General features: G+C 39.3%; 1 protein-coding gene across 3 annotated transcripts in view; it reads right to left on the bottom strand.

The window, feature by feature from the left end:
- Window positions 1-6,511: 6,511 nt before the first annotated feature.
- Window positions 6,512-12,482, bottom strand: part of MED20 (mediator complex subunit 20) — a 31,372-nt gene continuing 25,401 nt past the window's right edge. For all 3 annotated transcript variants that reach the window (XM_089681156.1, XM_089681155.1, XM_089681157.1), the window contains one exon: window positions 6,512-7,681. In XM_089681156.1, the coding sequence (XP_089537282.1) occupies window positions 7,463-7,681 (219 nt within the window). In that variant the 3' untranslated portion in view covers window positions 6,512-7,462. The remainder of the gene's footprint in view (window positions 7,682-12,482) is intronic.

Here is a 12,482-nt window from a genome sequence, read left to right as displayed (position 1 = left end):
TACAGTGAAACACACACACAGCACACAGCTAACCCTCTGATCGCCCCACATGTTAACCCCTTCCTGCCAAGTGCCATTAGTACCATGTCAGTGCTTGTTATTAGCACTGATCACTGTATTGGTGTCACTGGGGATGTCAGTGACACCAAATCAGTTCCACCCAGTGTCAGAATGCCCACCGCAGTCCAGCTATAAGTCGCTGATCGCCGCCATTACTAGTAAAAAAAAAATTCCAGTATATATACACCGCCATTTGTAGATGCTATAACTTTCAAGTAAACCAATTAATTTACACGTATTGGGATTTTTTTTTAGCAAAGACATGTAGCAGAATACATTTTGTCCTAAATTTATAAAGAAATATGATTTTTAAAAATGCTTTTCACTGGACATGTTTAATAGCAAAAAGTCATAAATATGGTTTTATTTTTCAAAATTGATGGGGTTTTTTTTGTTTATAGCGCAAAATATAAAAACCACACAGGCGATCAAATACCACTGAAAGAAAGCTCTATTAGTGGGGAAAAAAGGGCATAAATTGCATGTGGGTGCAGTGTTGCTTGACCATGCAATTGTCAGTTAAAGTAACGCAGTGTCGTATCGCAAAAAATGGCCTGGTCAGGAAGGGGGGTAAATCCTCTGAAGGACAAGTGGTTAAAGCTTAATTGAACAAGCTTAGGTTAGCAGATGATTGGCTACCATGCACAGCCGCACCAGATTTTGAGTTCTCCAGTTTTAGTACATGTATTAATTTGTTATCCTAAGTAATGACAAAGTTATTGTAGAAAAAAAAAAAAAGACATCAGAAATATAAAAATTACTTTGGTCCATATGGTGTGTACACGTATGAGTGCTGAGGTGGCTATCGAAATTATGGAAAAAAAATACACATGTTCATTAAGCTAGGACAATTATATATTCACATTAAAAGGATAAGTTCACCTTTGTGAACATGTTCCACCTGTTTTTAGGGTGGAGCATGTAACATGTTCCCGCCGCTTCCTGATCACCCTCCTTCCTGTGACAGCAGTACGGGAAGAAGTTCCCCGTACTAGCTGTCACTTTTTTACAGCCACATAGTTGTGTCATTCATTCACAGAGTTCTGTGAGTAAATGAACTACATGTCTCAACACCCTTTGCAGCTGTCGGTATGTAGTTTTGAAATTAACTGCCATGGTGGTGTTGAGTGCTGTGGTAGTTTATGGAGTCTTCCTGTCAGACTGCATCTCCCTGCCCACACTTGATGTACAGGCACACAGATACATGGACAGGTTTGCAGGAGTCCTGCATGGCACCAGCGATCCGCTGACTGCTGGTGTAATACTTTTCAGGCTCCAAAGAAAATTGGAAATGCACATTTTTTTTTATCTGCAAAAAATGGACATTTCTAATTTTTTTTTTTTTAAGTGAACTTATACTTTAAATGTTCACATATTTACAACATTCTGCATAGGCAGTTTAATACAAAAAAAATGGAAAGATAAGTGAATATGTGGTCAATAGGCACAATTTTTTTCTTCAATTTGTTTTCTTAAAATATTTTCTTAAAAACAGCATGAAATAGATTAAAGGGGAACGTGTGGGCAAAATCTAAAAAACTATATTGAGCACAGCTTCCTAATACATGCACATTTCCCCAAAGGCTTGAATGATGGTGTTTCTGAGAAAGTGAGAAATGGTGGAGTGAGAAGCGGGTTCTCCTTTACAAGGACCCTCAGAAAGACCATCACAGTGAGCCTTTCTATTAGAAGGAGTGGCTGCAAGAAAAACCCATATGGCACAAATTACATCCATGCAATGAAGAGAGATGAACTGGAGTCGGAGAGAGGAGCAGAACTATAATGTCCTGGTTGAGGTTAAAACCTGAAACGATCTTAGGAAGGAAGGACGTTCTGAGCCTCAACACTGCGTTTTCCTTGTGTAAGACAAGAATGGTTCTTTACAGGATAAGGCTGCCAGCTCAGTCACTCACCTTGAAGAGAAACAAAATCTCGTGAGTGGAAAAAGGATATCCCTAATAGGTTCAAAAGTTTGGTTTTGAGGTGTCAAGAGCACCATATTTAGATTCCGCAGAAGTATGGGGGAGTACACGTCAAGCCACATGGAAAACAGCCTGTTCAAAGGTCTTGATCAGGGAATGGGAATCCAGCAGTCTCTGGAACAAAATCGTAAGTGCCTAGACCTGCCCCTTGATGATACTAGTGTCTGTGTGAGCCATGGCTACTTTTATAGATACAGTGGAGAAAACACAGTAGGTAAAAAAGGGACAGAAATGTGTTATGCACAGGTTTACCAGGAGAAAATAAAGGGGAAATAAGTATGAAAAAAAAGAAAAAACTAATACAGCTCTCATATCTAGGAACTGGTAAGCTGCAAGATCTGCTTTAATAAGATGAGAATTTAATAAGTGAATATATCTTTCAGCAACAATAAATTAAATTGCCCATGTGCCTCTAGCCTAAATGGAAACAAAATAGTTCTAAATTTCTTTATGTAAAAATCCAACGCATCTTGAGATGTATTCTTTCACAAAGGATACAAATTATCCTTAGAAAAACTGGATAATTTGGGATGTTTAAGCCAGGGAATTACTGCACCTCAGTGGCTCATCTAAAGAAACGGCCCAGTGATCACAAGCATTTGGCGGAACTGTTTTTAACTAGGCATGTTAAATCAGATACCACATGCAGTATTTCCAAATGCTTGACACAGTCAATATTCTCATTGGAACCCAGTGGTAATATTTACTATCACTCATAAAGCAAACTACTTTTACAGTCCTTCCCGACCAAATGTGCAGAGAAAGTTTAAAGGTCACCAAACCCATGACTATGTAGAACAAGGGCCTGCAAGATGGCATAGAGACTAAATGGGATGTTTGGTAGAACATCACCATCAGGAAATATCTATGGCTGTACAATAAGACTGTAATGTGTATGGCCAGCTTTAAAATAGAACTGTAGCCTCTCATTAAAAAAAAAAAAAAAAAAAATACTAAGTGCATCATTTTCTCTTAGTTCCCTTGCCAATTCCCACAAATATATTTGGATCCTGCCAGTGAGGTCCTCCTAATTCAAATTCCTGTACGGTGTGACAACAATGTTTCACTGCTCCTAAATTCAGAGCAGAGTTGCCAATCTGATATAGGCTGCATCTGCACACATTAGGCCTCATGTACAATGTGAGCTTAAAAAAAGGTTTCTCCTCCTACAGGAGTTTACAACATCAAAAATGCAGTAAAAAGCTGCTATTTGCATGGGAGTTAATGAGGTATGTCATATGGTAACCTATCTGCACAGAAATTGTTCTTCTAGTGAAATTATTACATTATTAGGACAAGTTATTTCGTCATCTTTTGTCCATCCGGCCCTTTCTTTGGCTTGTGCCCGCTCAAGGGGAGTTCCCATGCTACCAAGAAACATGAAGAAGGTGCTTCAACTTCGTTGGAATACACATTAACTATTATTATTGTTGAGGTTATATTGTATTTATATATTATATGTGGTTTTGCTGTTTGTTTGCACATTTAATGATTGCTGAAGTCTCATGCGTCCTGAAGAAGCTAATAAAGAGAAAACCATTGACTCATGAGAACTCATGCTTGCACCATAAAATTACATATTTAATAGACTATTCAGGTCTAATTACATTTGTATGAATATATGAATAGTGTGGATAGTGAGTCAGCAGATAAGTTCACTATGAAATCATATGTACAGTTAGGTCCATATACAATTGTGCTCAAAAGTTTACATACCCTGGCAGAAATTGTGACATTTTGGCATTGATATTGAAAATATGACTGATCATGCCACAAAATGCTCTTTTATTGAAGGATGATGATCATATGAAGCCATTTATTATCAAATATTTGTTTGGCTCCTTTTTAAATCATAATAACAGAAATCACCCAAATGGCCATGATCAAAAGTTTACATACCCTGGAATGTTTGGCCTTGGTACAGACACACAAGGTAACACACGGGTTAAAATGCCAATTAGAGGCTAATGTCCCACATCTGTGGCTTTTTAAATTGCAATTAGGGTCAGTGTATAAATAGTCAATGAGTTTGTTAGCTCTTACGTGGAAGCACGGACTAGGCTAGATACTGAGCCATGGGGATCAGAAAAGAACTGCATAACAAGGTAATGGAACTTTATAAAGATGGAAAAGGACATATAAAGATGTCCAAAGCCTTGACTATGTCAATCAGTACTGTTAAATCACCTTTTAAGAAGTGGAAAGTTCAGGGATCTCTTGATACCAAGCCAATGTTAGGTAGACCAAGAAAGATTGCAGCCACAATTGTATGATTGCACAATTTTGGCATGATCAGTCATATTTTCAATATCAATGCCAAAATTTCACAATTTCTGCCAGGGTATGTAAACTTTTGAGCACAACTGTATATTTGGACATAGGCACAATTTTATTTTTTCAAGTATTTACAAACACATATTCAAGCTACAGTTATATCATGGATATGGGATGAAAGTTTACAATCTCAGGTTTAATTTGAGGGTATGTACATCCAAATTGGAGGAAGGGTTTATGAATTACAGCTCTTAAGATTAGCCACCCTCCCTTTTTCAGGGGACCAAAAGTAATTGGACAGTTGAATCAAAAGCGGTTTCATGGCCAGGTGTGGGCTACTCCTTCATTATTCCTTCATCAATTAAGCAGGTAAAAGGTCTGGTGTTTATTCTAAATGTGGAATTTGCATTGAGATCTATTGCTGTGAACCTACATCATGCGTTCAAAGGAGCTGTCCATGCAAGTGAAAGAGGCCATTGTAAGGCAAAATTAAACAAATCCATCAGAGAGATGGCAGCAACATTAGGAGTGGCAAAATCAACAGTTTGGTACATTCTAAGGAAAGAAGAATGCACTGGTGAGCTCAGCAACATAAAAAAGCATGGACATCCATAAAAGACAACAGTGGTGGATGATCACAGGATCCTCTCTATGGTGAAGAAAAACCCATTCACAACATCCAGACAAGTGAAGGGCACTCTCCAGGAGGTGGGTGGTATCATTGTCAAAGTCTACAATCAAGAGAAGGCTTCACAATAGCAAATACAGAGGGTTCACTACAAGGTGCAAACCATTCATAAACCTGAAGAATAGAAAAGACAGATTAGACTTTGCCAAAAAACATCTAAAAAAGCCAGACCAGTTCTGGAAAAGCATTCTTTGGACAGATGAAACTAACATTAATCTATACCAGAATGACGGGGAAAAAAAAAAAAAAAAAAAAAAAGTGGAGAAGGCTTGGAACAACTCATGATCCAAAGCACACAACGTCATCTGTAAACATGGCGGAGGCAGTGTGATGGCATGGGCTTGCATGGCTACCAGTGGCACTGGGTCATTGGTGTTTATTGATGATGTGACAGAAGGCAGAAGCAGCCGGATTAATTCTGCAGTGTTTAGAGAAGTACTGTCAGCCCAGATACAGCCAAATGCAGCAAAGTTGATTGGACAGCACTTCACAGTACAGATGGACAATGATCCAAAACACACTGCAAAAGCAACCCAGGAGCTTTGAAGGAAAAGAAGTGAAATATTCTGCAATGGCCGAGTCAATCAACTGAGCTCAACCCAATTGAGAATGCATTTCACTTGCTGAAGGCAAAACTAAAGGCAGAAAGACCCCCAAAGAACAACTGAAGACAGCTGCTGTTAGAGCCTGACAAAGCATCAGAAAGGAGGAAACCCAGTCTTTGGTAATGTCCATGGGTTCCTGACTTCAGGCAGTCATTGCCAGTAAAGGATTCTCAACATAATATTAAAATGAACATTTTATTTATGATTATATTCATTTGTCCAATTACATTTGAGCCCCTGAAAATGGAGGGACTGCGCATATAAATTGTTGCAGGTCTTAAAATTTATACTTTATATTTATGTTGAACCCCTTGAATTAAAACTGAGAGTCTGCACTTTAAATCCATTTAAATTTTTTTGTTCTAATTTATTCTGGTGGCATACAGAATTATGCCTGTGTGCAAATATATATGGACCTAACTGTATATTGCTTTTAATAGGATATTTTGGCTTGAGTAACAAGCGGTTTCAATATGGTTGTAAATAAACATATTTTATGAATTGTGATCAAAAAGTTTTGCAGGAGGTGTGGCTATCAGCATGGTCACTTCTGATTCACATGCCTGTAACCAGTCAAGTCAGCACCTGGCCATAACTAGTCCTGCCCTCAGCTTTTGGAAATGGCAACCCTGCCTCTGTTGCTGAAATCCACACTAAAGAAAAGTATGGGGTAAAGTGAGATCATATCAGTGCCCACCCCCATAATGTAGGATAAAAATCAGTGTAAGGTGGGTGGCAGGCATTTTAAAAGGACACAATACACAATACTTTGTATTGTGCCTTCTTAAAATCCCTGCCACCCAGCTTATGCTTATTTTGCTGCTGAAATCCTCTGACTGTAGGTTAGAGTTTCTGGAAGGGAAAGTGCATGAGGCACAAAAAAAGAAAAAAGGGGATCAGGCTTAGTCAGGTAATTGTTTATTTTTGAAGGCTTGTGAATCACATAATATACTTAATTTGGTACTTGTATAGACAGGCAAAAAAGAGCTTACAGTTGTATTTTAAGTGACCTGTCCTAAAAACAGTTAAAGAAGTAAGAATAGTAGTAAAGAGTACTTGCCCAAGTCTTTAAACTGATCTCTAAGGTCCTTGTGGAGCATCCTTGGATCCTAGGCCAAGGCTTTACATGGAGTCTTGACTTTTGCTCAAATTAAGATTAAGCCACTCCTCCTTCCATTCAACTGTCAAATGCCAAAATGTCAGTGGGCAGAAGAATCTTTGGTATTTAACATTTCAATTACAGAAGGGGCTTTAATCTTAACATAAACAGAAACTGAGGCTTCATGTACAGCCATGGCCTAGCATCCAAGGGATCTCCAGAAAGGCACAGAAATCAATCTGAAAATTAGCACTGCTACTTGCAGCCACCACAAGATGCCTGCACTTTGGCACTGTTGTAACATTAACACGTCATATCCACAATTAAAAAAAAAACACCCACATCAACAACATTTTAGAGACGGTTACCTTCACTTTTAAGAAATCTTTGCTGAATTCCAGAATACTATAGATATATGAAAAAGCCTGCAAAAGAACGTGAACTTAAAATGTCAATAAGAACCAAGTTTCATAGTTCATATTGGTGATGCTTAGTGATAGGATTTCTTTGTAATTGGTTGAAGGGATTTGAGAACTAAGTGGTAAAGGGGTTTCGAGTCAGTAACGTTTTTTCAAATGCTTTATTTCAGCTAACCAGGTGTTCTAGCTGGTCTTCTTAGGTCTCATACATTAAGTCATCAGTCTTAAGGAAAACATAATTTGATGTTTAGCACACATCCAAGGATACTGAAGAGCATGGAGTAATAGCAGACCTGTCCATGTTCCATCATAGAAGCTAGATGCCCGAGACCCTATCATAGTCTCATGCCAGCCACTGTACCCTGCTGTTGCTTGCGGATCTTGTTCAGAAGCTCCATGTACTGCATCATAGTGTCTCCAGGTGTGTAAAGTGCATCATGTTTGGCACTAAAAACCGGGGGAACAGATGGAGCATTACTGCCCATAAACGTCTGCATAAATTCCATCATGAGGTTCCAACAGTCACCTGGTACAGCACAGGGACAATAATCCACCTGGGAAAAAACCAAATAGTAGATTAGGTATAATTATGATCCTGTATCATGTCTACTTAAATATGCAGTGAAAAATAGGAGTTTTTTTAATTACCATAAAATCCTTTACTGGGAGTCCATTGAGGGATACATGATTTAGAGAAATGTGGGTTATACTGCTGCCTACAGAAAGATTTGGACATTGGCAAATAAAAACGCCAGCCTAGTATAGCCCTTTCCATTCCCAGCATACCTCAGTTTTGTAACAAAGCAGTGCCAAGAGAATCACCATTAACGCAGAAGGGTTGAATCTGTGTTCCTTAGTAAACTCTAAGAAAATGATATCACGGCGGAGTACAAAAATCCTATATTTTCTTTCTTGTTCAATGAAGAACACAAGATTCAGAGACATTTGGGATGTCCAAAAGTAGGGCAACCAAGGGGTGAGCAATACAGCAAACAAAACAAAAACATGCCCAACAACAGAAAACGGGAATGACTGCACCTGGAAAAGCTGCTTGAGGGACCTTTCAGACAAAAGGTGACATCAGCTGAGGTCTGAATGTCCACCTGGTAGAAAATGTGTGAACAAAAGACGAGGTGGCAGCCTAGTATGTGCAAACCTGGCATTTTAGTGTGCCTGGGCAGAACAGGTGCAACATTCAGCCCTGCAGCCTGTCCAAGTCTACGGCAGGCTGAAATATGCTGTGGCTGGTCAGGGCCGAACCCTGTAACGAATGGTACTTGCATTTAGGGCCCTGTGCATTCAGGGACAAAAGCAGAAAACACAGATGTTCTGTGAGGTCAGCTTCCAGGTACCAGAAAATCTTGGGCACTCACAGACTGGCTGCTTAGGGCAGGAGAGGTTCAAATGACCCAAGGTGACAAGGTCAAAGTAGGCCAAAGCAAGGACTAACTGAGGTGGAACCACGTATGTCTCTTGCAATTAGGAGCAGTGGTGGGAAAATGCTACCCCATGTTGAATGGCAGGAACAGAGTGTGTGCATGAAGATCCACCTACAGACAGAGACATACTCAATTCCTGTGGGAACCAAAAAAAAAAAAAAAGGTAATAGTGAGTACTTCAGACACAGGGTCATGCCTGAGGCTATGCTACGGCTCAAAGTTTGGAAAAGTAGCACAAAGCAGAACCCAGTGTCCGAAGATCACATTGCATCCTTGCAATCGTGCAGGTACAGCCTCCAAAAGCTACTACTGAAGATACACCGAGCCAGATTGTTGCATAAAAGACCAGCTCAAGCAGTATATAGCACAAACTTAAAACAGTAGTAGTAAACTCCACTCTGTGACTTTTACCGACAAGTAAGCTTATAATAAAGCTTACCTGCAGGTAAAAGGAATATGTCCTAAGGGCTAGTTCACACTAGATGCAGTTCAGTGCACTTTTTTTCTGCATCAAAAATACATGTACAGTGTTTTCCATGCAGTCCAATGCCCCTAGTTCACACCAGTGCAGTCAGTTCCAGTCAGTTTCCAGTGCAGAAAAAAAAAAGTTGAACATGCTGTATTTTTTCTGCACAGAACTATACTGGAACATAGCAAACTGCACCAGAACTGTATGTGATGTGAAGTGTAAGCAAAAATGTATACAGAATGTATCCGGAGTGTGTTTTTGTGGTGTGAACTGGTCCTAAATGTGCACAGTTTTGGAGATATTCACAAATTTGGCTGCCGGTGACGTCACGGTGCATACGTTCTATAGGGGAATACTCATGTCGCTCCTTCAGAGCTCTGTGCCGCAGCCGTGGTGTCATCACGGTTTTCCCATTCAAACGTGCTGAGCCTAAACCCGGAAAGAAGACCGGGTGAAGATTGAAGCCCTGTCAGCGGCAACAGGGCACCACTGGAGGCCTTCATTTTAAGGCAAGTCTGCATAATGTGTTAGTATTCAGTGCATTCTAGCACATTATAATATTACCTTGCAAGGGGACTGGACTCTTTTTGTAATGAATCTACTATCGCTTTAAGTGAAGAAAAATATCCTAATAAAAAGAAAAATAAATAATGGCTAGTAAAAATGGCTAAATTTTCCTAGTGGAAAAAAGTCCAAATCCTTCTTTTTTTCGCAGAGCTATTTGTCCTGCATGTACTTTGTGTGAATTTGGCAAAAATAAATGGGATTAGGCTATTTTCTCTCCAGGTCAAATGTTTTTCATGCATACAGAATAAGGTGAATCAGGAAAATAAGGCACTTGGATGGATCTGAAGCTCACAATAAAGCAGGAGTTCCACCCAAAAGTTGAAGCTCCAATTATCTGCCTCCCCCTCTGCTGCCACACTTGGCACCTTTTGGGGGGGAAGGGGTACCTGGTTTTGAAAGGTACCTGCTCCCACTTCCTTTGGAAGTAAGTCACGCTTCACACATAAATGCAGAAGGAAGCCGACTGTGAAGCAGCGCCAGTTCCCTTAGTCAAGATGGCAATATTAAAAGTCAGCAGCTACAGTATTTGTAGCTGCTGACTTTTAATTTTTGGGAGGGGGCGCCAGAACTCCATTTTAAATAAGTATTTAGTTTAAGCTGACAAAGGGTTGACGGAACATTGGACTCTGTTAGAAAACGCTCTCTAGAGACCAGGGGCCCAGATTGGTTCCCAGAAAGTCAGACATAAGTACAGAAGTGAGAAAAGAGCACCAAAACAGTGTTTTGAAGGTTTCACCAATTCCCCCTTTATCAGAGCTAAGCATGCTATACATAAGAGCCATCTGCACATATGATAAATGTGAGTTAGGGAGTATAAAAAATTAAATTTAAAATTAACTGTTTTAGTGCATCAGAAAGGGAAATGTTATGATGTAACCAGGTAAGCAAAAACAGAAAAAACTGCACAAAGAGCACAACCACAACCAAGCTATAGCAAATGGTGGGGGGAAAAAAGCTCTGTAAAGGAAAACAGTAGACACAGAGGAATCATAGATTCAGTATTGTGTGGGAGTCAAATCAGAACTCACTAATGGCAACAATGTAGCTCAAATTAAATGAAAATGAATCAGAACAGAAGCAGTGGTAAACTGGAAAACAATAGCAAGCATGAAAACAGATTCCCGGAGGTTTTGCTAAAAACTAGACAAGGAACACCAAGATTGGCTGACTCAAGGCTGCCTCCTCAGATTCAGGCTGGAGAAGCTGGCATTTGTAAACAAACAGAGAATGGCATCAAGAAACCATATAGTGTAGCAAGTTAGTATAATAAAATTGTGAATAAAAACAGAGTTTATGCACTCAGAGGTGTAAATCAGTCAGGGCATATCGTGGCACAGTCCAGGGTATAGATGGAAAGATGAATCGGCTGGATAAGCAGGATGTTTCTCCGCAGTGCAGAGCCACTGAAGCTGCCATTAAGCCAGGAAAATAATTAGAATAATGATTATTCAAATTATTTTGTTTTGGTGATCACGGTTTAAAACCAAAAACTTTGAATAAACATAATTAATCTAATGATTTTTGTGATCATCCTTTAGGTACTTGCCTTAGTATGTACTATATCCTTTTAACATAAAATGGTTGATGATAATAATATTAATAATAATAATAATAGGATAGATTTTTTTATCCTTACAATAATTATTTACATATAGTATATACATATTATTTACAAATTTACCTAATCTTTTGATCCGGTACATTGTTACTAGTTTTATTGCAGTTTCCCAGAAGTAATTTTCAGTATACAAAGCTGTTTTTTTTGGTCCATTAAGGGTTAATGTTAATTAGCGGTTGTTGCTATTTATTCCCTAGAGGATAGCTGTCAGATTAGGCCAATGATGGGAGCGTGCTGTCTCCCAAAACATGTTTCCAGCATTCCTTGTGATTCCACTAAATTCAGGGCAGTGTTTGTGCAGGCATTCCTTCCACTGATGGCGGATCACAGTAGTCTTACGCAGGCCATAGATGGGTCGAACATCGGCCGATTTTTCAGCCAAAAAAAAAAAAAAAAAAAAAAAAAAAAAAATCGGCTGATTTTCGCACCGTTAATGGGTTAATTGGTCGGTCGTTTTTCTGGATTTTGTCAGATTTTTTTGATCGATAAAGTTGGAAAAGAAAATCGGCCGATTTTCGCGGCAATGATGGGCAAATCGGCCGATCTTTTTATCGTTAACAAAAATCTGCAAAAAAAAGAAGAAGAGGAGGAAGAAGAGGGGGAAGAGGAGGGGGAAGAGGAAGAGGAGGGGGAAGAATAAAAGGAAGAAGAAGAGGAGGAAGAAGAAAGAGGAAGAGAAGAAAGAGGAGAAAGAAAGAAGAAGAGAAAGAAAGAATGAATTCCAGTCCGCTATTATATTTGAAATGAAAAAGTATTGCGGTTGCAACAATGTATCTATTTGTATCCAAAAACCATTTGTATCCGAAATGGATACAAATAGATACAATGTTGCAACCGCAATACTTTTTAATGTTAAATATAATAGCGGAGCTCTCTGCAGAGACAGAAGTAATTAAATGCCGGCCGTAGACGGGAAGAAAATCGGCCAATTTTTTTTTACTGTTGGTGGTAACATCGGCCTATTGAACGACCGATTTTTTGTTTTTCATTAAAAAACCAGCCGGTTTTCTCCCCATCTTTGGCCTACATTAGTCCCAGCAGCTCCTGGTTTTCAGGCGACTCCAGCGGCTCTGCACTGCAGAGAAACATTCTACATATCCAGCTGATTCATCTATCTATCTATGTCCCGCACTGTGTCACTTAGTGATATGCCCTGACTGATTTACACCTGTGAGTGCATAAACTCACAATTTTCATTCACAATTTTAATAAACGTACTTACTACACTATATGGCTTCTTGGTGCCATTCTCTTTTGATGTA

The sequence above is a fragment of the Staurois parvus genome, unplaced genomic scaffold (genome assembly GCF_062004578.1).
Source record: "Staurois parvus isolate SC_StPar_1 unplaced genomic scaffold, SC_StPar_1.0 ptg000261l, whole genome shotgun sequence".
In the NCBI taxonomy this organism is placed as follows: Eukaryota; Metazoa; Chordata; class Amphibia; order Anura; family Ranidae; genus Staurois; species Staurois parvus.
The sequence above is the reverse complement of the archived record's forward strand: the minus strand, read 5'-3'. Positions and strand labels throughout refer to the sequence as shown.